Genomic DNA, 27,984 nt, shown 5'->3' on the forward strand with positions numbered 1-27,984 from the left:
AGCTAGACCTAATTGACATCTATAGGATGTTTCACCCCAAAACAATCAACTTCATCTTTTTCTCAAGTGCACATGGAACCTTCTCCAGAATAGATCACATCCTGGGCCATAAATCTAGTCTTGGTAAATTCAAAAAACTTGAAATCATTCCAGTCATCTTTTCTGACCACAGTGCAGTAAGATTAGATCTCAATTACAGGAAAAAAATTATTAAAAATTCAAACATATGGAGGCTAAATAACACGCTTCTGAATAACCAACAAATCATAGAAGAAATCAAAAAAGAAATCAAAATATGTATAGAAATGAATGAAAATGAAAACACAACAACCCAAAACCTATGGACACTGTAAAAGCAGTGCTAAGGGGAAGGTTCATAGCATTACAGGCTTACATCAAGAAACAAGAAAAAAACCAAATAAATAACCTAACTCTACACCTAAAGCAATTAGAGAAGGAAGAAATGAAGAACCCCAGGGTTAGCAGAAGGAAAGAAATCTTAAAAATTAAGGCAGAAATAAATGCAATAGAAACTAAAGAGACCATAGCAAAAATCAACAAAGCTAAAAGCTGGGTTTTTGAAAAAATAAACAAAATTGACAAACCATTAGCAAGACTCATTAAGAAACAAAGAGAGAAGAGCCAAATTAACAAAATTAGAAATGAAAACGGAGAGATCACAACAGACAACACTGAAATACAAAGGATCATAAGAGACTACTACCAGCAGTTCTATGCCAAAAAAATGGACAACTTGGAAGAAATGGACAAATCCTTAGAAAAGTATAACTTTTCAAAACTGAACCAGGAAGAAATAGAAGATCTTAACAGACCCATCACAAGCAAGGAAATCGAAACTGTAATCAGAAATCTTCCAGCAAACAAAAGCCCAGGACCAGATGGCTTCACAGCTGAATTCTACCAAAAATGTAGAGAAGAGCTAACACCTATCTTACTCAAACTCTTCCAGAAAATTGCAGAAGAAGGTAAACTTCCAAACTCATTCTATGAGGCCACCATCACCCTAATTCCAAAACCAGACAAAGATGCCACAAAAAAAGAAAACTACAGGCCAATATCACTGATGAACATAGATGCAAAAATCCTTAACAAAATTCTAGCAAACAGAATCCAACAACCTATTAAAAAACTCATACACCATGACCAAGTGGGCTTTATCCCAGGAATGCAAGGATTCTTTAATATCCGCAAATCAATCAATGTAATACACCACATTAACAAATTGAAAGATAAAAACCATATGATTATCTCAATAGATGCAGAGAAAGCCTTTGACAAAATTCAACACTCATTTATGATTAAAACTCTCCAAAAAGCAGGAATAGAAGGAACATACCTCAACATAATAAAAGCTATATATGACAAACCCACAGCAAGCATCACCCTCAATGGTGAAAAATTGAAAGCATTTCCCCTGAAATCAGGAACAAGACAAGGGTGCCCACTCTCACCACTACTATTCAACATAGTTTTGGAAGTGTTGGCCACAGCAATCAGAGCAGGAAAAGAAGTAAAAGAAATCCAGATAGGAAAAGAAGGAGTGAAACTCTCTCTGTTTGCAGATGACATGATCCTCTACATAGAAAACCCTAAAGACTCTACCAGAAAATTACTAGAGCTAATCAACGAAAATAGTAAAGTTGCAGGATATAAAATTAACACACAGAAATCCCTTGCATTCCTATACACTAACAATGAGAAAACAGAAAGAGAAATTAAGGAAACAATACCATTCACCATTGCAACAAAAAGAATAAAATACTTAGGAGTATATCTACCTAAAGAAAAAGACCTATACACAAAGAAATGAAATCAAAGAGGACACAAACAGATGGAGAAATATACCATGTTCAGGATTGGAAGAATCAATATTGTCAAAATGGCTATACTACCCAAAGCAATCTATAGATTCAATGCAATCCCTATCAAGCTACCAACGGTATTTTTCACAGAACTAGAACAAATAATTTCACAATTTGTATGGAAATACAAAAAACTTCGAATAGCCAAAGTAATCTTGAAAAAGAAGAATGGAACTGGAGAATCAACCCTGCCTGACTTCAGACTCTACTACAAAGCCACAGTCATCAAGACAGTATGGTACTGGCACAAAGACAGAAATATAGATCAATGGAACAGAATAGACAGCCCAGAGATAAATCCACGAACCTACGGACACCTTATCTTCGACAAAGGAGGCAAGGATATACAATGGAAAAAAGACAACCTCTTTAACAAGTGGTGCTGGGAAAACTGGTCAACCACCTGTAAAAGAATGAAACTAGAACACTTTCTAACACCATTCACAAAAATAAACTAAAAATGGATTAAAGATCTAAATGTAAGACCAGAAACTATGAAACTCCTAGAGGAGAACATAGGCAAAACACTCTCCGACATAAATCACAGCAGGATCCTCTATGACCCACATCCCAGAATATTAGAAACAAAAGCAAAAATAAACAAATGGGACCTAATGAAACTTAAAAGCTTTTGCACAACAAAGGAAACTATAAGTAAGGTGAAAAGACAGCCCTCAGATTGGGAGAAAATAATAGCAAATGAAGCAACAGACAAAGGATTAATCTCAAACACATACAAGCAACTCCTGCAGCTCAACTCCAGAAAAATAAATGACCCAATCAAAAAATGGGCCAAAGAACTAAACAGACATTTCTCCAAAGAAGACATACAGATGGCTAACAAACACATGAAAAGATGCTCAACATCACTCATTATCAGAGAAATGCAAATCAAAACCACAATGAGGTACCATTACACGCCAGTCAGGATGGCTGCTATCCAAAAGTCTACAAGCAATAAATGCTGGAGAGGCTGTGGAGAAAAGGGAACCCTCTTACACTGTTGGTGGGAATGCAAACTAGTACAGCCACTATGGAAAACAGTGTGGAGATTTCTTAAAAACTGGAAATAGAACTGCCATATGACCCAGCAATCCCACTTCTGGGCATACACACCGAGGAAACCAGATCTGAAAGAGACACGTGCACCCCAATGTTCATCGCAGCACTGTTTATAATAGCCAGGACATGGAAGCAACCTAGATGCCCATCAGCAGATGAATGGATAAGGAAGCTGTGGTACATATACATTATGGAATATTACTCAGCCATTAAAAAGAATTCATTTGAATCAGTTCTAATTAGATGGATGACACTGGAGCCCATTATACAGAGTGAAGTAAGCCAGAAAGATAAAGACCATTACAGTATACTAACACATATATATGGAATTTAGAAAGATGGTAACGATAACCCTATATGCAAAACAGAAAAAGAGACCCAGACGTACAGAACAGACTTTTGGACTCTGTGGGAGAAGGTGAGGGTGGGATGTTTCGAGAGAACAGCATCGAAACATGTATATTATCTAGGTTGAAACAGATCACCAGCCCAGGTTGGATGCATGAGACAAGTGCTCGGACCTGGTGTACTGGGAAGACCCAGAGGAATCGGGTCGAGAGGGAGGTGGGAGGGGGGATCGGGATAGGGAATACATGTAAATCCATGGCTAATTCATGTCAATGTATGACAAAAACCACTGAAATATTGTAAAGTAATTAGCCTCCACCTAATAAAAATAAATGAAAAAAAAAAAAAAGAAGAAGTCAGTGGCATCCGGTCCCATCACCTCAAGGGAAATAGATGGGGAGACAGTGGAAACAGCGTCAGACTTTATTTTTTTAGGCTCCAAAATCACTGCAGATGGTGACTGCAGCCATGAAATTAAAAGACGCTTGCTCCTTGGAAGGAAAGTTATGACCAACCTAGACAGCATATTAAAAAGCAGAGACATTACTTTGCCAACAAAGTTCTGTCTGGTCAAGGCTATGGTTTTTCCAGTGGTCATGTATGGATGTGAGAGTTGAATGAACTGTGAAGAAAGCTGAGTGCCAAAAAATTGATGCTTTTGAATGTGGTGTTGGAGAAGACTTTTGAGAGGCCCTTGGACTGCAAGGAGATCCAACCAGTCTATCCTGAAGGAGATAAGTCCTGGGTGTTCACTGGAAGGACTGATGCTGAAGCTGAAACTCCAATACTTTGGCTACCTCATGCGAAGAGCTGACTCATTGGAAAAAACCCTGATCCTGGGAGGGATTGGGGGCAGGAGGAGAAGGGGACGACAGAGGATGAGATGGCTGGATGGCATCACCACCTCGATGGGCATGAGTTTGAGTAAACTCCGGGAGTTGGTGATGGACAGGGAGGCCTGGCGTGCTGCGATTCATGGGGTCGCAAAGAGTCAGACACGACTGAGCAACTGAACTGAACTGAACTATGAAGTCAATGAACTAATCTAGAGTTACACCATCAGTTAGTGGTAATGCTGGAATTACTAGTCCCACACCACCATCCTGCTTTTCCTAAAACATGGTTTTGATCACATTATTCTCCTGCTGAAAAAGATTCATTGCCTCTCTTTTGCCTACAGAGTTAATGATGAATTCCCTTCATGGGCACTTAGTCCAAGGCCTGGCTTGTGCCTTTCCTCAAGCAGATTCACTTCCTTTGTCTGAAAGTTTCCCTGCTTACATATTCATTCATTCACATATGGATTGAGTACTAATTAATAGACTGGTCCTGTTTTGAGTACTGGAGACAAGTAAATCACATTCCCTTTGTCCCGGTTTTTAGTATTTAATTGGAGAGAGCCAAATAAAAAATCACCACCCAGTGAGATAGTTCCTGTAATAGAGTTGGGCACAATGTGCTACAGGTAAGAATTCTGAGAGGAGGGGGAATTTTTAAATTTTTATTCAATTTTTATTTTTGGCTGCACCATGAGGCATGCAGGATCTTAGCTGTCCATCCAGGAAACCAACTCAGACCTCCTGCATTGAGAGCACAGAGTCTTAACCACTGTACCACCAGGGAAGTCCCAAGAAGAGGTGATATTTTTAAGCTCAATCTTGAAGACCAAGTGGGAGCCAGCTGGATGGAGAAAGCATGCAATGGAACAGGAATTCCTAGACAAGAAAATACATGTGTGAAGGGGTGGTAAGTGGCAAGAGGCTAGAATTTTTTCTTTTGTAACTTTTGTTTTTTTCCATATATGTCCTTTACCATAATCTAAAATATGTATTGTTTGGTTTATTCATTTGGTTTGTTTTTTAAGGGGTGGCAAATACTGCCTGTGGGCCAAATTTGGCTTAATGTTTTATGGTTGGAGATCCAAGGATGGCTTTCACATTTTTGTGGGTTGTAAACAAACAAACAGAAACACCAGAGAAGAATATGCAGCTAGGGTCACAGGTGGTCCACAAAGCCTAAGATATTTACTACCTGGCCCTGGATATAAATCATTTCAGAGACATGACTGTCTCTTTCCTCCACTGAGCTGAATTTCCTCGTGACCAGGATATTAGCACCGCTTTGTTTACCCCTCTGTCTTCAGGACAGAGTAAAATGCCCAGTCAGTAGGTTATAAAAATAATTGTTGAGTAGATAAATATTATGTGGCTGGAGAGGTAGGCAAAGGGCAAGTGGTAGAGAAACTTGGATGCTGGTCTAAGAAATTTGAATTCTTAAAACAAGGGGAGACTTGGAAAGATTTTAAGCCAAGAATATTCCTTGCTTATTTGAAACCTACTCACAATTTAGATTCTCCTTCATGGAGGATTTTTTAAAAATTTATTTTATTGAAGTATCATTGACTTACGATGTTTTGTTATTTCTGTTGTATAGCAAAGTAATTCAGTAGTATATGTATATATTATTTTCCATATTATTTTCCATTATAGTTTATTATAGGATATTGAATATAGTTTCCTGGGCTCATGAGGCTTCTTTGACTACCCCATTTGAGGTGTTCTCTGCTGACGTCTATGGGGTTGCACAGAGTTGGACACGACTGAAGTGACTTAGCAGCAGCAGCTGCTGCTGTGTTCATCTCCCACAGAGCTCAGTGTCTTGGTACCCAGCCGACGGCAGAGTGAGAAGGCTGAGTATAGACTTTGCTTTTTACCTTTTTATTTTGTACTGGGGGATAGCTGATTAACAAACAATGCTGTGACAGTTTCAGGTGAACAGTGAAGGGAGCCCGTCATACGTACACATGTATCCATTCGCCCTCAATGAGCATGGACTTTGGAACCACATCAGAGTGAGGTCCATCTCTGCACTTCCTATCAGAATGACACAGAGTGACCTTTCTATTTCCCATCTGTAAAATGGGATGATAGCAATCATCTATGCATAGGGTTGTTGTGAGAATTAAAAGAGTCACTATTTGTAAAATTTGGAATAGTACCTGCATGTGGGAAGGGCATCATAGGTCTTTGCTAAAAGTAACACAACAGTTCTATTGTATTATTCATTTTCTTTTTGTTGTTGTGTAGTTGCTAAGTCATATCTGACTCTTTGTGACTCACGGACTGTAGCCTACCAGGCTCCTCTGTCCATGGGATTCCCCAGGAAAGGACACTGGATGGGTTGCCATCTCCTTCTCTTTGCACGTATGCCTAAATCTCCCATGCAGACTCCTCAAGGAGGGGAAGACTGCTTTTTTGTACCTTTAATAGCTTTTCCACTATTTGCAATGGATGTCTTCAAGTCAGAAATTCAGATAAAAAAATGAATCATATTGAAATTAGCAAGGTCTAGATAGTATGATCTTTTGCTGTTGCTGTTCACGGTCTGCTCCTTGGTTATGTGTTTGAAAAGCCAAAAGGAAACATACAGGACAGCCTCCATGCATACTGTACTTTGTTAGAAGCATAGAAATAACATGTGTCCTTCTATATTTCACAGAAACAATTTTTAATTATAAATTAGTCTCCATTGTGCATTCATGATGTTAGAGCCAAATTTAGTTTATGCAAGCACAGATATGCTATTCATATTTTTTTTCCAAAATGTTTGCAACACTACCTAAATCATCTAGGATAATTTAGTGAAGCAGTGTTTGTTTATGAAGACTGGACATTTGTGCCAGTATTTTTTTTCTTTTTATGTCTTGACTTAGACCAGTTCCAGAGGAGTTTTATAAAATTAATACTACTTTCTATTTCATTGCTAAAAAGGCAGCACAGTCTTCTGTGCATTCTGTATGCACCTATAACTAAACTATCTCTTTGACAGCAGATTAGAGGGGGACCATCCCAAAGACCTTAGAGTTAGGCATGACTGAAGTGACTTAGCAAGTATGCACACATCCCAAAGACCTTGACTTGCTCATTTTCCTTTATAGAAAAAAAATCGTAGTTTTTTCCAATGCTTAGCCATTTTTTTAAGTTAGAGAATCAGTTGGATTCAATCACACTCCAGAACACTGGTCGAAGTCACTTATGTGAAGTCCTTCCTAATTCTAGGAGAGATGGCTATTTAGCTTGCCAGCTTGGTCTACAGAATTATAAACAGAATTTTAAAATCAAATCTACTTGGACTGTAAATCCTTACCAGAAAAATAAGTAAATATTTGTTGAATACAATCTGACTTCTCAAAATTGATTACAAATTACCCAAAACTTGATATGGTTTTGCAACTACAAGCACACTATCTTCCCTGATATATAAGTTTGATCTGCAAACATTTAATTTTACCCAGCAATTCTCTGTTTTACTAAAGTTACTCAATTTGATCAGGAAGACTGCAAGGCAAACTTTCTTAAATTTTGATTTAATATTGATTGCATTGATCATATAACAAAACCTGTCATACAAAGTGCTTAAATAATTTGAAATAATGTGAATGGGTTTGAATTTTAACAGCTGTAGCTAACAATTATCAGCCTTTTAAAGTCACTGACTTGTAATCAAAACAGTTTCTCTTCAGTAATTATTCTCCAAAGGTCTCTGAGCATGAGAAGCAGTTTTTAGATGCAATCAGAAAAATTCATCCTGGCAGTTGATAGAACAGAGTAGAATTTGAAGTGGAAGTTTCTATTCCAGCCAGGGAAGTTTTTTATGTGGAGTTTTCTAAAGGTTTCATTTTCACCATTCTTGGCCAAAGGGGGGCTTTGAGGCTTAGAATCTAAAAATTGACTGGTGACAGTTTAAAGACAGCAGACTGAAATGCAGAATTAACTTAGAAATAAAAAGTTATGATTAAAGAGGCGATGTATTATTGTTAAAGTGCACAAAACCCAGTTCTAGTGGAACTCAGCCGTCAACCGGCTTTGTGTGCTTGGATGCAAAATTAAACCCTGGGCCTCACCGTGCTCATATGTCAACTAAAGGGATTTTCCTGGATAATTTCTTAGTCCTAGAATCAGCTCTGATGTTCTGGTCTAGCTGTAAAGAAGTCTTTACCTTTGAGTCCTGGCTCCCCTTTGTCCCCCACTAAGTGGAATATCTGGGGAGACCCGGGAGTTCCTCTCTCTCCCTGCTCCCCCTTGGTTCCTGGGGGTCCTCTTGCGCCCTTTACTCCTGGAATTCCAAAGCTCCCTAAAAGACAGGAATAACAGCATCAGTCCCTTAATTCTTTAAAAGTCCATGAGGATTCGAAAGCTAACAGTGCTGATCATAAAACAAGACAAATAAACCAAAAAAGGTTAATAGGGCTAAGAACTTGATGAATAGTTGCTCCCAAACAGGCAGCCACATGAGGGCAGTGGTCAAAGCCTATAGGGAGAAAAATATGCCTCTATTCAAATGAGAAAAAGGAATACAGAAAACTGCAAAATTAAATACATGATTCCCTCAGAAATACTTTCTCCTCAAAGAATAAAATATAATTCATGTTTCTGCTAATTAAATGAATATTGTTCACACCTTTTAATAGCTGGAAGATACTCCATCACTTACCCCTCTGTCCTGGGGTGCCTGGGTTCCCAGGAGGCCCTGGGGGACCAATGTGGCCTGGAAACCCCATCATCCCCATTATTCCTTTTTCACCTGTGGAAAGAAATTAACACAAGGCAGCACACGTTGTAAATAATGAGAAAAGCAAATACTCCATAAAATAAAGTATACTTAGAGGAAAGAGAGTTGAAAAAATGGTTTCTGTAAATAGGAAAATAATCATAATAGTCTAGGAGATGGGTCAGGAAATGGCCTTTTTCTTATATCACAGATGTAGAAGTCATTGATAGTACATCACAGTTGTGGGTGAGGAGAGACTATGGCTGAAGTTCAGGAGCCTTTCCTCCTCCCAACCTTTGATCAATAACTTTCTGTTATATTCCCTTATCTTACTTCCTTCACAACCTTTGTCTCTAGATGAATTTAGTTCTTCAATGTATTTGTTATTGTGTCCCCACTGTCGGAGGTGGAGTCTTATTCAGCAATGTGTCTCTAGGGCCTGGAATAGTGATGGCATATACTACAGGCTCAATAGTATAAATGAAAGATTAATTAGCAGATTGAGTCCTTTTTCAATTTCCTTTAAAAACTTTTAAAAATTTGAGTATAATTGTTTTACAGTGTTATATTAGTTTCTGTTGCACAACAAAAGGAATCAGCTATAAGTATACACATATTCCCTCCCTTTTGAGCTTCCCTCCCAACCCACCACATTCCAACCCTCTAGGTCATCACAGAGCACCGAGCTGAGTTCCCTGGGCTATACCACAACTTCCCACTAGCCACCTATTTTACACATGGTCGTGTATATATGTCATGCTGTTCTGGGCTCTTCTCTTGAGGAGAGATCAGCGAGGTCCTTATACCATGAGAAGACTGTTGAAACATTCTCCCCCAAATATACAAAGCATAAAAATTGGTGCGATAAAATGAGTTATAAGGGAATACTATGAACCATGATATGCCACAAAATTAGGTAACTTAGACAAAAAGGACAAATTCTTAGAGAGGCACAGATTACCAAAATTGACTCAAGAAGAAATAGGAAGTCTGAATAGATCTATAAGAAGTGAAGAGATTGAATTTGTAATTTTTTTTTTCTTCTCGGAGTTTTATTGCTACAGGTCTTAAAGTCTTTTTTTGCTTGTTTTTGTTGTTGTGAGTTTTTATTTTTTTCTTTATATATATTTTATTGAAGTATAGTCGACTCACAACATTTCAGGTGCATAGCAAGGTGATTCAGTCATACATATACATATATATCATTTTTGAGATTATTTTCCATTATAGGTTATTACAAGATATTAAGTATGGTTCCCTGTGCTATACAGTAAACATTTGTTATTTGTTGCATATCTATTTTTTTTTAAATTAGAAATCTAGCATTCTATTCATGCTAAGGCAAACAAGTGGAATCACGACTGACTAAACAACAGTAACTTAAAAGGAAAATGTGGAAAACAAGGGAAGAAGAATAACAAAAGCAAGGGTACCTGGTGGCCCTAAAAATCCTGGATTTCCTGGATATCCTTTTGGACCAGGTGGTCCCATCTCCCCTCGGTGACCTGGCGTTCCTGGTAGTCCAGGTTCTCCAGGAAATCCTGACCTATCCAAGCCCGGGATACCTGGGTCTCCCTTTGGCCCTGTTTCACCTCTTCTGCCTGTATATAAATGAATGAATGAAAAAATGAACACACAACTGCTTTCCCCACCAACTCCAGATATATTTCACGGCTGTAAATACTTAGCTCTGTGATTTGAGCAAATCACACACTTATCTAATGATTGATATAATTGATTGATTTAGGTCCCCTTTTGTGGAATTCAAAAATCCCTTCTGGCTTTAAGATTCTGTGTTTCAATGCTTCATGAAGTGATGATAATCTAGAATTTAGATTTATTTTCTAGTCCTGCAGGCACATCTTGGGAATGCACTTTCTGACTGTGGCTCAGTCTTTAACCTGCAGGATTGGTACTGAACCACTCATCTGGCAAGTCTCAGATGCTTCTGGAAACAATGATAGCACCACTACAACAATGAACATTTTGGCTAAAATTTTGCTTGTGATCATATTAGAAGTGTGGTAGCTGAGTCCTAAAGGATTTTTTTTCCCCAGAAATAGTTCACAAACCTGGTTGAGAGAAGCCAAAAAGATAGTAAATTCCCCATGACCACCTCATCTTCATAATTAGATTTATTTTCATATTCTTTTATGTTGCTTGTAAAGCAACTGACTATATGTTCTAGTTTGTATACATTCACTCTGTTTCAATAATTAGGATACATTTACCACTTTAATATATGTATGAAAGTATTCAAGGTAAAATATTTTTGAGAGTTTATATGTATATATATGTAAATATATATCTGTATATAATTTCAGTGTTCATATTTTCTTGCATACAAGACATAGACCAATTTTACTATAGTAATTTCAGGTCTCGTACTCTATCGATGGTATTCACTGCAATGAATCTATGACAACAGGTTTCTGTTTTTGAAATCACTTTTCCCACTGAACAGTGGTCAGGACTTTTTACTGGACAGTTCTCATGTCAGGCAGCAAAGCTCAGAGTAGGAGTCCCATGTCACTTGCCCACCTGGTGATTGGTTTCAAGGGCCTCCCCCTACCTGGTTGCCCTTTCAATCCATTTAAGCCTGGAAGTCCTTGAGCTCCCATGGGACCCTCTGTGCACATTCCTGGGGGTCCTCTTTCTCCAGGTGGCCCGGGCTTCCCTGGATCCCCTGCAAAATAGAGCCCAAAACACAATAAGATGCCAAACTCAAGGTCTTAGTATTGCCATTCCAGTCATTCTCCTATAACTTTCCCCCCCTGAATGGAACTTATATTTATTACCATTGATAGTACCATAGTCCTGTGTCTAATACAGAGGACACTGGTTAAAAGAAAAGAAGGAAGGAAGGGAAAAAGAGGGAACAAAGGTAGGGCAGCAATGGAATGGAAAGTTGAATGGAAAAAATAATTAAGCCTCCCACATTCTATTTATTGAGCTAGAAGTTTGAGAAGAATTCTTCACTTGTAGAGCACTTACACACTCAAATGGCAGCATTGTAGCTGAGCTCACAGTGGGAAAAGGTAACCATACTTGCTATTGTACCTCGTGGTCCATCAAGCCCCCCAGTTCCTGGAACTCCAGGGAGACCCGGAAGTCCAGGGAGTCCAATTTCTCCAGTTTCCCCAGAGCTGCCTCTTTCTCCTGGCAAACCTGGTGCTCCGGGTTCTCCAGGCATGGCTAGTCCTGGCTCTCCCTAGGGCACAAAAATGATATTAGTTTCACTGCATCATGCTTTCAAATCCTTACTGACTATAGACTGGTCTTTAGAGCTATTTATTTGAAAATAATATCTCCAAGATGGAGGTTCTACATCCCTTTTTGCATAGTCTCCACCCTTCCATCCATTTCCCCTTTTCAACTCTAGTTGCTGACTTTTTAAATAAAATTGTGCTTACTAATTCTTCCTAGCCTCCACTTGTTAAGAACACTGTGGAATTTTCTACAGTCTAGATATCTCTCCTTTTGATAGTTTTTCTCATAGCTATTCATGTTGGTTTCTAAAGTTTTCCGATTTTAAGAACTCCAAATGCTTCTGAAGATTAAGGAAGAAATAGAGAGGCAACTTGGTATTCTTACACCTTCTATCTCCTTTCTAAAGGGGAGGAATAATTTAAAGAAACTTAAAAAAATCAATATCTTCGTCATCTACAAATATATTGGCAATTTATGCACACAGAGCATCCTGACTGGCAGGGGCATATGAACTGGCCAACCGTAATTGCTCCTCTTCTCCCCCATATTAGTTTAAATTTTAATTCTCCAAGACCTTGATTCCTGGGAGGCCTGGCTTTCCAGGTAAGCCTGGCTTTCCCATTTCTCCAGGACAACCTGGTGATCCTTTGGTTCCTGGAAACCCTCGGTCTCCTAGAGAAAAAATAATAAAGGTTGTAAGATAAGGCTTAAAAGAGCCTACGCAGTAGCTCTCTCATCTTAAAGTGCTTTTGCAAGGCAAGCAGCCTTAGGAGTTTTCACGAAAGCTTGAGAAATGAGAAAGACAACTGCTAAATTAGCACTTTAAAAAAGTAAATTCCAAATTAGACTACATTGGTTCCCAGTTTAAAAAAATTACCTTCTATATTTTTGTTGTTTAGAGCCACTAAATTCTGGCAATTCTAGTTTAAACCACTGATACTGATTGACAGTTTGGCTGCCTTTTTTAAAAAGTATATTTCACATACAGTGCACAGCCAAATGAATTTTTACATGGCTATCTGATGTGAGCAGTGACTCATTGGGAAAGACCCTGATACTGGGAAAGACTGAGGGCAAGAGGAGATGGGGGCAAAGGAGGATGAGATGGTTGGATGGTATCACTGACTCAATGGACATGAGTTTGAGCAAACTCTGGGAGATGGTGAAGGACAGGGAAACCTGGCATGCTGCAGTCCATGGGGTTGAAAGAGTTGGACATGACTGAGTGACTGAACAACAACAAAGTATAGGTATCTATTAAGAAGAATAAATTTCTTACAATCCCACAATCAGAAAGAATCATTATTACCATTTTGGTGAATTTCCGTCCAGTTTTTTTCTTGCATTTTAAAAAATACGATTGAGATGAGACTGCATAAAATGTGAATTCTTCCTTTTTTGCTTAAAATTATTTTAAGATTTTTTTCCCCATTTAAGACTAGTGGAAAACATCATTTTGAAGGATTTAATGGATATTTCCTATGCTATTCATTACATGTGTTTACATTTTATAAATATCCACAATGAACCTTGTGTTTAAAATTTTTTGAAAACTTACCCTTAGGTCCAGGAGGCCCAGGGAATCCAATTCCTGGAATTCCTGGTTCACCATCAGGCCCCGGGAGACCCAGATCACATTCTCCTGTGGATCCAGGGATACCTTGAAAACACACAGACATCCATGTCAGCACCTTCCCTGTATCTTGCCATAAAACAAGATGTTTGTTTCTGCATTATTCCAGACCTTTTTGTAAATTAAGAAATAATAACCCCAACTTCCTACCCATTCCTATCTAATGAGCTTATCATTAGGAAGCACAAATAATTTAAAAAATTTTTATTTTTTATTGGAGGATAATTACCTTATAAATTGTGGTGGTTTCTGCCTTACATCAGCATGAATCAGCCATAGGTATACACCTGTCTCCTTCCTCTCGAATCTCCCTCCCACCCCCCACCCCATCCGATCCCTCTAGGTTGTCACGGAGCAGTGGCTTTGGTTCCCTGCATCATACAACAAATTCCCACTGGCTGTCTATTTTACATATGGTGATGTACTTGTTTCAATGCTACTCTCTCAAATCATCCCACCTTCTCCTTTCCCCACTGTGTGCAAAAGTCTGACCTTTATGTCTGCATCTCCTTTGTTGCCCTGCACATAGGATCACCAGTACCATTTTTCTGGAGTCTACATATATGCATTAATATGCAATATTGTAAATAATTTTGAAAATATAATTTAACTTCTAAAATGAATTATTTTTGATGTCTTGAACTATATGCCCCCACGCCCCACCATGAATGTAATGTTAAGTTTTAGATGATGTTGGCAAAAAAGTTAAGCTTTCAAATGAAGAAGCTATGGGAACTGTCCCAATCAACCAGCAGTTCACATTGCTTGTTCCTCCACCAAAAATCCAGGAAGTCTGTTCTTCTCTCCAGTCCCTCTTAAGGAATTGTATCAATTCTCTTTTGGAGTCAGAAGTACTAATGGGAATAGTCCAGATAACCTCAAAGGACAACAGCAAGTCTCCTGTCTGTTGGCTTGTCCCCTGTGACCTAAGCTCTTTATTGGAGCCAATGAATCTGTTTTCCTTCTAATGGGAGAGTTTTAGCCAGGAGAGTCAGGGTGCCATTTGCTCCCATGTACCAGGCGTGGCAAAGGGGATACTCACCAGGTGGACCCCGGGGACCAGCACGGCCTGGAGGCCCAGGGGGTCCTGGGGGCCCTGGGACTGGTATAGAAACACCAGTTTCTCCCTCAGGACCTTAAGAAAATGTACAGCATAAGATTGGTTTGCATATTGAAGTTTTTATTTGTTCAGAAGGGAAAAACATAATTATAAGGGATTCATAAACATACCCCAAGGGATATAAAAAATAATCTCTGCTTCCATAGGCTTCAAACCTGGCTTAAGGACTACCAGCTCATAGAAACTCTCTTATTCAATTGACAAATATTTATAAGCATCTGTTATTGGTTAAGCCTTGTTTTAGTTAATAGTCCAACATGCTGATCTATTAAAAGAGAACCTATTCTAAAAAAAATATTGATAATATGGAATTCAGCCTAACTGCTAGTGAATACTGGCAGGGTATTTATTTATTGGGTGACTAGTTTTCACAGGAAGACAGTATGGTTTACTGAATAAAGCACGAAGTGAGGCCTGACAAGTTGAATTGGGCTTGAATCTTGGCCCTGCTCTTTGTAAGGTCTATGAGCTTGAGCATGTTTTTTAACCTGAGTTCCTTACAGGTTGAAGAAATAATGACTGCCTCCCAGGGAAAGATTTGAGATAATGTTCTGACCAAAGTGCGTGTGTGTGTGCATGTTCAGTTGCTTCAGCTGTGTCTAACTTTTTGCAACCCCAAGGACCATAGCCTGCCGGGCTCCTCTGTCCATGGGGTTTCCCAGGAAAAATACTGGAGTGGGTTGCCATGCCCTCCTCCAGGGGATTGTCCCAACCCAGGGATTGAACCTGGGTCTCCTGATTCTCATGCATTGCAGGCAGATTCTTTACTGTTGAGCCACTAGATAAGCCCTCTGAAAACAGAGGCTAATATTAAAACAATTTTTACTGATCAGAATCACCCATATATTCATATATTTATAGAAAAAATAAGTTTACAGTAATGTGATGGGAGAAATTTGATGATGATATTCCCTTTGAAAGAACAGAGGAGGATTTGAAGATGAATTAGAAGGAGGTAAACCTATTTGTTAAAGGGACAGATGGTAAATAATTTGGAGTTTATGGTCCAGATGTGTCTCTGTTGCAATAACTCTACTTTCCTAGTGTGAGAATAGTGAGGAACAATCTGTGTGCCAATAAAACTTAATAGGAAATACAACTTTTAGTGTCTATTGTATTGCCTATAATTTTTACGTCATGAAATATTATTCAAAAAAATTTTTCCAATAAATTGAAAATATAAAAACCACTCTGAGCTTGTAGACTATACATAAGTAGGTGGTGGGCTAGATTTAGACTGTGGTCTGCTATAGTGTGTCAATCTTTGGATTAGAATATGAGCCTTAAAGTAGGTGCAGAAAAAAATACTCATATAACTCATATAACAATATAATGATAAAATAAGCTTTACATATGTGTATGCACAGAAATGCATGCATGCAATTTATAATGTACTGTTGACCCTTGAACAACATGGGTTTGAACTGCAAGGGTCCACTCATTGGCAGATTTTTTCAATAGTAAATATTAGAGTACTACATGACAGGCTAGGTTGAACTATACAGATAGGGAGGAGCTACACACAGAAAGCCTGATTCTAAGTTATACACATGGAGCATTGGTGCCCCTAACTCCCATATAGTGTTGTTCGAGGAATGTACATATAAATGTATGTGAATACTACAGGGGATGCTGCACTCAAAATCTTATTCCTGGTGAGGGATGCTATAAAAAGATTTGGAGACCACTGGTACTGAATCACTAAAGTGATTTTAGAAGTAAAAAATTACCAATGCAACATTACTTAACACTGTCAGTAACAGGAAATTCTCCTTTTCAGCCATGTTTTCCATCACGGGTAAACATGAGGGTCCAATCCCTCCTGAATACCACAGCTATGTTCAGTACACATAGATCCTAAAGTTAATGGCACTTTATGACTATTGTCAATACAACTTTTCTTCATTTGCCTTAGATATTTTGAAGTTTTATTCATAAGCCATTTATGAGGTTACGGATCAAAAAGAACAAATTGCAATAATATGAGTGGGCCCTGGGGCTAGGAAGAGGCTTCTCAAGGTCAATCCTACAGGTCTCTGCCTCCCCTTTGTTTGTCATACCTGACTTCCACTCATCTCTTAGGATCTATTCATTCCATTTCTCTATATCAGGAATGGATATAGACTATTCCTAGGAAATTTCAGCTGCATTGCTCAGTAACATTGCTCTCTACCACAGCCTCCATGTTCTTTCCCAGAGTCTATAAGTTGACACGGTCTTCTTATTAGAAGTCAATTTCTAGATATTCACTAGTCTTGGGAGAGTTACATTCCTTCTAGCTCTAGGAACCATCAACCCACTCCACAGGAAAACAGGACTGGAAAGAAAACTAACCAACCGGCTTCTCCAGGTGGTCCAGGGGCTCCAGGAAGTCCTTGGGTGCCCTTTGGACCAGGCTCTCCCTGTGGTCCATAGTCTGATGGTCCAGCCGGTCCTATGGGTCCTGGGGACCCAGGGATACCAGGATCCCCTGGAAGACCTGGGTCCCCCTTCTCACCACTCAGGGCCTGTATCAATAGGAATATGTTCGTATAGTGATTCATCCAGTATCTCCTTACACAATCTCACATGAATATGAATACCAGTTAGGTCATCATTGAGAAGATCCTGAATTAAAAGGCAGTTGTTATTGAAGGCATTGTTCTAAAATAAGCACTGAATGATGTCTGTTGTTTCCTGCCTTTTGGGATCCAGCAACATGTCATTAACGCTCTCAAGTCCCACTTGAGATGTCCTATAATGGAATGCTACGCATGTAACAGCCCAGAAATCTCACCTTAGATTGGCCAACGATGCAAAGGGCATCAGAGTTGACATTCATGTTAATGCCACATTTCTAAAATAAACCCAGTACGGCAAATCATCATTTGATTGGTTTTCACCAGGTATCTTCATTACAGAGGAGATATTGAATCTGTACTAATTTTTTCTCAAATCTTTTGTTAATTTCATCATCTCTAGCTTTGAAAATGAGTTGTATCTTTTAAAGTTGAATTTGACAAAATAATTGAAGTTCCTCTTTCCCCCCAAGTGAAAGTGAAAGTGTTAGTCACTCAGTCATGTTTGACTGTAACCTGCGAGGCTCCTCTGTCCATGGGATTCTCCAGGCAGGAATAATGGAGTGGGAAACCATTCCCTTCCACAGGGGATCTTCCTGACCCAAGGATCAAACCCAGGTCTCCAACATTGCAGGCAGATTCTTCACTCTCTGAGCCACCAGAGAAGCCCATCTGACAGGACTTTCATTGTTCAATGTCAACAGGTGGCTAAGTAGTCCTTCTTTTAAGATGGCAGGGTGTAAGACTCAAAACAGTTCCTCGATACTCCCTTACTTTCTGGGACATAATAAGAACTAATAAAAAAAAATAGGGAGATGTAAATAGGAGCATCATACGGACTATATTGGGCTTCCCTGGTGGCTCGGATGGTAAATAATCTGCCTGCAGTGCAGGAGACCCAGGTTTGATCCCCAGGAAGGGAAGATCCCTTGGAGAAAGGAATGCCAACCCACTCTAGTATTCTTGCCTGGAGAATTCCATGGACAGGAGAACCTGGCAGGCTACAGGTCGAAAAGAGTCGGACACGACTGAGTGACTATCACTTTCATTTTCATGGACTGTATTAATGCTAGAACAAAAGAATTCTGTACTCCAGCCCTTTTTAAGCATAACTACTGCCTTGGAGGGACAGCTGGCAGTTTGCCAAAGATGAGTCTGAAACATTGGAACTGCTAGCTGCTCTGGCCAAAGAGGGTTTTGTACACAAAGAGATGTAGGAAAGATTGCATATCATATCTACATTTGGGGAGTCAATTCATATTCTCATATTAAAGGGTTTGTGAATGAAGCTTTAAATTGTTTCCAAGTTTCCCTGTTCAAGGTAGAACACTTTTGATTGGATGACACTGATAAGCCTTGGAGTAACTGGTATTTCATGAAACACGCTGAGTAGCATGCCTTGTGAACCTCTCAGATATATGTGATAAGTGGTCGGCCTCTGCCTCTATAACATTTAAAAATAAAGGTCAGTAAGAACCTCTCACTTGAACATGTGAGAGATTTTATACATGAAAAGACAGGATTTATACAAGCTTAAGTACTGTAAATGACAACACTTTAGATTTTTTTGATTACACTAAATATTTTATCCTTTCAGGCATTTATTTTTACTTAAAAGAATGAACAATGTCCCCAAAATACTGACTAAAACTTTCTGTCACTAATCATTTTCTGAACTTCCCTATAAACTCATTTGATACAAATGTGGAATTATTACTTGTGTATGAGACAAGATCATTGTCAATGTGGAATTTTATTTGGGCTGAAAACATCATTGAGAAAAAAAGATATTGAGTGCTACATATTTATTTTGTCAAAATACTATAAACATTTGTTCTGGTTTGAGGGATGAACTGTGCTGAAATTCCAATAATTTTTTGAAACAAGATCAGCTGATGTCTTAACTTTAGAGCCCTTCATTCAGAAGGAAGGTAATTTGGAAAAAGTTGCTGAGTACCAACCGGTTCTCCTTTAGGTCCTGGTAATCCTTTCACTCCCGGAGTTCCAGGAATGCCATCCAAGCCCTTTCTTCCAGGATGTCCTCGGAGTCCTGGATCCCCTGGGGCACCCACTTGTCCCTCTGGCTGAGATGCTTCACCTTTTTCTCCTTTAAGTCCTGGCTGACCCTGAGCACCTGGGAATCCCTAGGGTAGCAGAGAAATGTCTGCATTGCATTGGGTACAGTTGTTCTTGTCAATCTTAAAAAAATGTCAGTAAGAACTTTTCAATTTTAATGGACATGAATTATTTTCCAGACACTTTCTTTGACCCACAAGTATGTCAAGCTTTTTGGCTTTATTTTTACCTCCAAAACTATAAAAAAAATTCAGTTAGGATAATTCAATGCAACACCTATAATAATATAATTCAATATGATGCCACCATCATTATAATTCAGATTATGTTTGAATACTGATAAATTTTAATATGCATCCATGGATAATTTGATTCAAATACATTTATCCAAACATAACTTTCTGGTTTTAAATTTTTTATGATTTTTTATGAGGGATCTTCCTGACCCAGGGATCAAATCCAGGCCTCCTACATTGCAGGCAGATTCTTTCACTGTTTCAGTCACCAGGGAAGCCCCCCAATATGCATCCAAGGATAATTTGATTTAAATGCATTTATCCAAATACAACTTTCTGATTTTAATTTATTAACAATTATATTAAAGTATAAATATCATAAAAGGAATCCTTTGTAAGACTACAACTAAATGATTTTTAGTAAATTTACACATTGTGTTGCAATCGCCACAATCCAGTGTTAAAACATTTCTATCACCCCTCCAAATTCCCTCAGATCTACTTGCCGTCCACCCCTATGCCCAACCTCAGCCTCAGGCAACCACTGATCTACTTTCTGCCTCTGATACCATTTGAAATGATGATAAATTCATGAATTCACTTATTCATTCACACAACATTCATTAATTCATTCAATCCAAAAGTATCAACCAAGCGCTTTACTATTAAGTAAGCCTCCTTCCGAGGCACCAAACTGACAACTTATATGGACAGCAACCATTATCTCCAGAGTGCTCCAAACTGAACCTAAATAAAGCTTCAAAACCATGAAATCTTACTGGAAATCCTGGAAGACCAGCACTTCCTGGGGACCCTGGGCTTCCTTTAATGCCAGCTGCCCCTGGTTCTCCTGCAAAGCAGTAAATTATTAAGTGGTCATTGAACACAAACTTGGAGCAGCCAGGGTAAGGCAGTGTGTGAGGAAAACAGGGCATTTTCTTCTGAAGAAAGAAAATTTCTATCTTAAAACACACAGTGGAGGATGACAATGGGAGTTAAAAAAACTGGAAAAAGAGTTATGTTCAAAATAAGTACTCAAATTTTAGCTTCCTAAATTCTTGTCTTTATAATTTTAAGGAATACACTTATTTTTTCCTAATGATAAAAGTAATGGATGTTCATGGTAAAAAAAAATTATACTGAAAGAAATGAATAAGAATCATGCATAAATCTACCACCAGGAGATAATATTTGCTAAAATTTTCATGTGTATTACTCATAAAATTTTATATCCATAAATGTGTAGGACTTCATAATATACTTTTTTGATGTCACATTATGCATATGTCAATAAATACGGATTTATAGCTTCACTTTAAATGGCTGTAGCTTATTGTGTGTGTGTGTGTGTATGTGTGTTCAGTTGCTCAGTTGTGTCCAACTCTTTGTGACCCCATGGACTGCAGCCCACCAGGCTCCTCTGTCCATGGGATTCTCCAGGCAAGAATACTGGAGTGGGTTGCCAGATCATTTATTCAGCAAACAGCTATTTTTAGGCATTTAAGATTTTTTTGACATGGACCATTTTTAAAGTCTTTATTGAATTTGTTACAATATTGTTTCTGTTTTATGTTTTGCTTTTTTGGCTAAGATACACGTGGGATCTTATCTCCTGGACCAGGGACCAAACTCACACCCCCTGAATCGGGAGTCAAAGTCATAACCACTGGACTACCAGTGAAGTCTCTATTTTTAAATATTTGAATTGTTTTATTCAATTTTAGCTGTTGTAAACAGTCCTATGATAAATACCCCATATTTAGATCTGCGAATTTAACCAACGATTTCCTTTACAATAAATTCCTAAAAGTATAGCTCCAGGTCAAAAGAGGTAAAAACCTTTCTGAGGCTCTGGATATCTGTTGCTAAATTGCGTTTTGCTATACAACTGTATAGTTCCTCTGGGTATTTAAATATTTTGGTAAAGAGGATCCCTTTAGAGGGTCTTTTGGATGGATCTAAGGTCAGTTTATTAACAAATGTTTATTCATATTTTATTTTAATGCAAGATGTGAGTCAGGAGAATTCTTTTATAGTAATCAAAACAGTTTTACCATTTATGCATCTTCTTTAAGCTATAGCTGTAGTTCCTCAAACGTAAGGAAACCAAGGAAAATATAGCGATGCAACTGGTTGGGCAGCAGCAATGAGCTGCCCACCTGCATCTCAAGCTTTGGCTCAGAGATGACTCTGGGGATGTAGGAAAATTATGATAGCTTTCCTTTTGTTGCTTCTCTTCTCCTTTCCTTGTGGTTTTTTAACGTTTTCCCCCAGAGACTTGGGTACCAAATAGAAGCTACAGAAAAATACTTCCCCTGTTCTTTGCCCCATCCTTTCCGCTCAGGCTTGTCTCAGGTAGTCAGCAACTAAAATGCAATAGAGGGAAATGCCACGTTTTATGGGGTTTTTGGCTTTCTTTATGTTAACAGAATGTTTTTGAAGGTTTCCCTCCAAATTCACGTAAACTGCATCCTGACACTGAGCAATCGGATGTCTTTTTTTTTTTTTCTGTCCAGTGAGCGGAGCCTTTTGGTACTTGCAAAAACACTTGGGTGTAAACTGTCCTACCTTGGAATCCTTTTTCGCCTTCTAACCCTGGCAATCCAGGGGGGCCTGGAGATCCTGGGACATAAGGACACTGTGTGCACAAGAGGCCCGGCTCCCCTGCAATGAGAACATACTTGCGTCACTCACAAACCCACACCGAGTCCTCAGAAAGGACTGAAACTTTCCAACCACATGACCATTTATTACTTCTAAATTTTTTCATGTAGTGAAAATTATGTATGTATTCATACATATCTAGGACATGTATATTCATAAAAAACAATTCATCTATTATATCTGCTTATTGTATCTGAACTTTTCTTTTTCTTTTTTTGCTTTATAGAAAGGAAATCTGAAGAGCCCGGTAACAAACATTTACTATCTCAGTTTTTCTCTCGAGTGCAGGATAAAACTCACATGCTAGGAACAGCCAATGATTTATTGCACAGGTGCTAAATAAATGATTGATTTCCAGAGAAATAAATACTATTAGGTAATCCTTTTGGAAAAGAAGCCATCTGTGACTGTCTGCTGTTTGGGGTCATTGTCTCTGGGAAGTATAAAATAAGTAATGATAACGGTGATGAGAATGACTCATTCTGGTCGAACATCACCGACTGAACTAACCTTTGGGTCCACCGACTCCTGGGATACCTGGCGACCCTATATGGCCTGGATGTCCACCAACTCCAGGTGGACCTTCACGAAAAACAATACCACCTGCAAAGAGACAACATCTAAGCTAATTTTTTATTTAAGTATTTTTTTCAATTAGCAAGTGTTTTAGTAATGTCTTTATTTTATATGCATTTCCCCATCTCTGTTTTGCAAGTTGAGTCTTGTGAAGGTTACCTGCCACTGAAAAGACTGACCAGCTTTCCTTTCACATCACACACATGATTTTTTTTTTTAAAATAAGGATGCAGTTCTATTGCAAGTGCCCCGGGTTCCAGATCTTGACTTGAACATTCCTGAGCTTCAAGAGTTATGCACATCAGGCTTGTCATCAATAAAATGAGGACATAAAACCTACATTTGGGAAAAAACCCAGAGGGCTAAGAGTCCTGACACATAGTGAAGCATTTTAGTTTTGTTTTGCTTTGTTTTCCACATAGATACCCTCCTTAACTTAACAGATTTGTTCTTAGACATTATGCCTATTAATAGGATAATTTCTTTGATGGTTGTTAGCCTAGAGGAAAGCTTTTTATTTATTATTTATTTAGACTGCTCAGCTTATCAGATCTTAGTTCTCCTGACCAGGGATTGAATATGGGCCACGGCAGTGAAAGCATCAAATCCTAACCACTAGACCACCAGGGAACACCCTTTATTTATTTTTTAATATTACTCATAGAAGTAGGTGCTTAACTGAATTTCTTTATTAAGTTTTCCAGATTATTTTCTTAATTTTCTATGTTTTAATAATATTGTCTATAAATAATGATTCCTCCTTTCTTAAAGAGATCTCTGGAAGATTCTTAAGGCTAGTAGGAGGGCTGAGTATGAAACAAGACCTCCTAGGTACCTGCCAGGAAAGGCATTTTAAAATACATGGCGTGATCTGTATGTTCTTGAGATGCTATACTCCTATCAGCCAACACATTTTGTGAAGTGGCTCTGTCACAGGATGGGGGGAAAAGGACAACTTCATCAGAACCTCCAGGTACCAGTTCACATCCTCTGGGCAGCAGCTCTGTGGTTTCTGACCCACTTTACTTGGCAGCTTCTTGCCTCGGTTCATGCTGCTCACCTGAAGTTTCCTACTCTGGGGCTTTCCTGCTGATGCCAAGGCATGGGATGCCCTGGAAGCCATGGAAACAGAGTCTGGAAGTGTGTGTGTGTGTCTATGTGTGTGTGTATGTGTGTATGGTGGTGATAGTAGGGTGTTCATCTTATCCCTGGACAAACTTTTGCCTCTTGGTCCCCAGGAAAAGTTTATCCTGAGACAAAGTTATACAGCTTCTTGGAAGACAGTCTCCAGGGACTGAACAAGAAGTCGCACTTGGCCTAGGCCAACGTGATAACAGTCCCTCCTCTGCTCCACTCCTCTGTCCCTGCCTCCCTCTCTGTCCTCGGGCTACTGCTGGGCTGATCTTGCCAAGCAGTCATGCTTTCACAGGCAGCTAATAAAATGAAACACCACTGGAAAGATAGCACCTAAGGTCCACACGGATGGCCAAGCTGCATGGAAGGCTCATTGCCCCGATGGGCACACCTCTGTCCCTGGGCATCACACGCAGAAGGGTGCCCTGAAGCATCTTTACCTGGTGGGCCTGGAGGTCCCGGGAACCCCATAGGACCTGGAGAACCAGGACAGCCGGGGGACCCGGGAGGCCCTGCTGCAGTCTTTCCTGGGGGCCCTTGCTCCCCTTTACTTCCTTTCACGCCGGGTACTCCAGGGGCTCCTCGGAGGCCAGGCCTTGATGACCCTTGGAGAAAATAATCATTTATTGTATTAAAAAATTTCCTACTGATTAACATATGCTTTTCAATTGCAAAAGTGAGATAGTCCTGTAAACGTTATACAATCAGAAATATCTAGAGCATATGAAACAAAGTGAATTTTCTTCCCTCCCTTACCTGTGACCTGGTTCAACCATCACAATACAGCAGAGCTCAGACCACTCTATTCCCACCAGGTAACTCACGTGCTTTATTACAAGGGAATGAAACAGAAGTGGGGATTCACTGTAGTCTCTTGATTCAAAAGGATTTCAGTAGAAATTACTCAATATATGCTAAATATTTTGTAATTTTTTTTATTAGAGACTAGAAGATGCTTATCTTTCAGTGTCTCAAATAAGAAAGAGAGAAAAGTGTAATTGAACTTTTGCTGTTGTTGTTTAGTTGCTAAGTCATGCCCAACTCTTTTGCAACCCCATGGACTATAGCCCACCAGGCTCTCTGTCCATGGGATTTCCCAGGCAAGAATAACGGAGTGGGTCACCATTTCCTTCTCCAGGGGATCTTCCTGACCTAGGGATAGAACCCACATCTACTACATTGGCAGGAGGATTCTTCGCTACTGAGCCACCAGGGAAGCCCATTTGAAGTTTATTTCTGCCAATTGTCTTATGCACTGTGTGTGCTGAGTAGCTTCAGTTGTGTCCGACTCTTTGCCATCCTATGGACCGTAGCCCGCCAGCCTCCTCTATCCATGGAATTCTCCAGGTAAGAATAGTGGAGTGGGTTGCCACTACCTATTCCAGCGGATCTTCCCGACCCAGGGATCAAACCCACGTCCTCTGTGTCTCCTGCATTCCAGGCAGATTCTTTACCACTGAGCCACCGGGGAAGAATACTGGGAGGTGCTCTTTCTTAGTATTTGGTCGGACCTCTAAAATCTCCATTTGCATCATTTCACCTTCAAGAAACACCTGCTGTTAAGAGTTTGGTATATATTTTTCCATGTATATGCAAGCTCACATAATATGTATGCATTTTCCCTTTTCTTTTACAATAAAATCATAATATACATACAGTCCTCCACTCTCTTTAACCTTAATTCATTTTCAAAATTATTTTTAAAATATACAGCATAGTATAGAGAAAAATGAAATATAGTCAATGTAAGGGTTTATCAAATCTTTGCTATTTTGTTCTTATTTTGTTTCCTTTTCACAAGATGACCCATTACAGAATGACAGTTAAAACTGAGGCCACTGTGGTTAATCCTTAACTAACCATCCTTGACCCTATTCTTCCTCTTTCAAGAGGCAACAACTCTAATGATTCATGAATATTTTTACACTTCACAGAATTGTGTATGTACTACAAACAATATATATTAAAATATAAAAACTGTATCTATGTATCCTTAGGCAACTTGTGATACATTATGAAAACTAAACTATCACTTTAACCAACGTAATTGTCACAAAATTAACCTTTTCCTTTCTCTGTATCTTTTTCTGAGTTTCAAGCCTCCTGCTCCCACACCAAAGTTACTGCCTGACACTTAATTAAAAATGCGTGCGTGCTGTCTCTTCAGCTGTGTCTGACTCTTTGCAATCATGTGGACTGTAGCCCACCGGGCTCCTCTGTCCTTGGAATTCTCCAGGGAAGAATACTGGAGTGGGTTGCCATGCCCTCCTCCAGGGGATCTTCCCAACCCAGGAAATGAACTCTTAAGTCTGCTGTGTTGGCAAGCGGGTTCTTAACCACTTGGGAAGCTCAGTAGTAGTTAAAACTACTGAGAAGTGAAAAAGAGCATTTCTATATCACTTTGGGTCAGTTTTCCTCCCTTTTCCCCTGAAGGTCCCAAAGTTAGTGATGAAGAAGTTGTAAACACTTGTGTATCAATGAATGAAACATCAGTCTTAGGTAAATAATGCAAACTCATTAGAAAGCAGCATGTTTTCCTTTTAATAGTATTTGTATTGGTATCCGAGAAACATGTACATACCAGGACTTCCAGGGGCTCCAGGGGGACCACTGGGACCTGAGGATACATAACAGTAATTGTTTACAAAGATAGAAATATCCCCTCCTTCCAGTATTGAAATCTTAGATGGCCATATAATGATAATTACTAATACATTTTTCATGCTTTGCCTCTACTCTCACATAAATATGAGAAAAGTTCACTCATTTAGACAAACTGTGAAGAAGAAACCAAATTCATCTTAGATGTCTAAAACTCAAAAACAGGGAGGAGGAGAAGTAGGGGATTAAGGGACATGAACTACTATGTATAAAATTAATAAACAATAAGGACATATTGTATAGCACAAGGAAATACAGCCATTATTTTTAAATAAATTTACATGGAGTATAACCTACAAAAGTATTGGATCACTATGTTATACACCTTAAACCAATATAATATTATAAATCAACTATACTTTTTTGTTTTAAAGTAAATTATAGTGCTTTATCATCTTCAGATAACTCAACAGACATTTCCTAAGAGCTGTTCTGTGTTTGGCACTCTGCTGGGATGATTCAGAGGTCAGAAGGACAAACAGCTGAAAATTGTCAAGAACCTCAAATTTGGCCTGGATCCATTTCAGATCACTTATAGCTATAACACCGAGTAGGGTTCCAACTCTTTGATGTATATTAGTAATTTATAGTGAGCATATCAGATTTTTTAAAACATGTGTCTAATAATTATCTGTCCATTTGTTTAAAACAATGAGAAGTTTTACACGTTTAAATAAAATTCTCCTTGAAATCTTATTTATATCAATCATTTTCCTGGATCAGTGGTTCTCAAGCCTGCTACACATTAGAATTAATCTAAGGAGCTTCTGTGACCTGCCAGTATCTAGGGCCCTCCTCCAGGCAATTACATCAGAATCAGAAGGAAGAAATGGGGACATGGTTCTTATTCAGCAGTTCTTGGGGATTTCAATGTGCGGTGAGATATAGAGCTTATTAGACAAGATCATCTCAACCATCAAAAGGGACAGAATATAAGTCAATGTGACTTTAATTCATGGCCCTGGAAGTCAGGAAGCAAGGGCTTCAGTTCCTTCTTGTCCCTATTTGTGTCGATTTGCTCAAATGAGAGCTGTTAGGGGCTCCATCTTCTCTTCTGTAATCCCTCTGGGACTGCTGGTTTTGGATACTCCCTCTTCCTGCCCTCTGGCTATGTTAGTGTCTTCCTATCAGATGTGAATGTTATGTTTAAAGATATTTAATTATGCATAAAGATAATCAGTTACCGTCTACTGTATACCACCTAAGGAATTTTCTTAGGAAAATATGAAAATTAGGAAACATCAAAAAATACCACCACCTATGAACATTAGGA

The 27,984-nt window shown here is 38.9% G+C and overlaps 1 protein-coding gene across 1 annotated transcript in view; it reads right to left on the reverse strand.

Moving 5' to 3' along the window:
- Positions 1–27,984, reverse strand: part of COL4A3 (collagen type IV alpha 3 chain) — a 161,038-nt gene that overhangs the window by 29,375 nt on the left and 103,679 nt on the right. Inside the window, exons 20-34 of the mRNA XM_043444777.1 lie at positions 26,632–26,667; positions 24,491–24,655; positions 22,851–22,943; positions 22,245–22,340; positions 20,456–20,526; positions 19,326–19,508; positions 17,145–17,313; positions 14,729–14,821; positions 13,612–13,713; positions 12,628–12,725; positions 11,904–12,054; positions 11,416–11,529; positions 10,277–10,444; positions 8,787–8,876; positions 8,292–8,426 (exon numbers count right to left, since the gene is read on the reverse strand). Coding sequence (XP_043300712.1) covers positions 8,292–8,426; positions 8,787–8,876; positions 10,277–10,444; positions 11,416–11,529; positions 11,904–12,054; positions 12,628–12,725; positions 13,612–13,713; positions 14,729–14,821; positions 17,145–17,313; positions 19,326–19,508; positions 20,456–20,526; positions 22,245–22,340; positions 22,851–22,943; positions 24,491–24,655; positions 26,632–26,667 — 1,764 coding nt within the window. The remainder of the gene's footprint in view (positions 1–8,291; positions 8,427–8,786; positions 8,877–10,276; positions 10,445–11,415; positions 11,530–11,903; positions 12,055–12,627; positions 12,726–13,611; positions 13,714–14,728; positions 14,822–17,144; positions 17,314–19,325; positions 19,509–20,455; positions 20,527–22,244; positions 22,341–22,850; positions 22,944–24,490; positions 24,656–26,631; positions 26,668–27,984) is intronic.

Source organism: Cervus canadensis, chromosome 24 (assembly GCF_019320065.1).
Source record: "Cervus canadensis isolate Bull #8, Minnesota chromosome 24, ASM1932006v1, whole genome shotgun sequence".
NCBI classification, from domain to species: domain Eukaryota; kingdom Metazoa; phylum Chordata; class Mammalia; order Artiodactyla; family Cervidae; genus Cervus; species Cervus canadensis.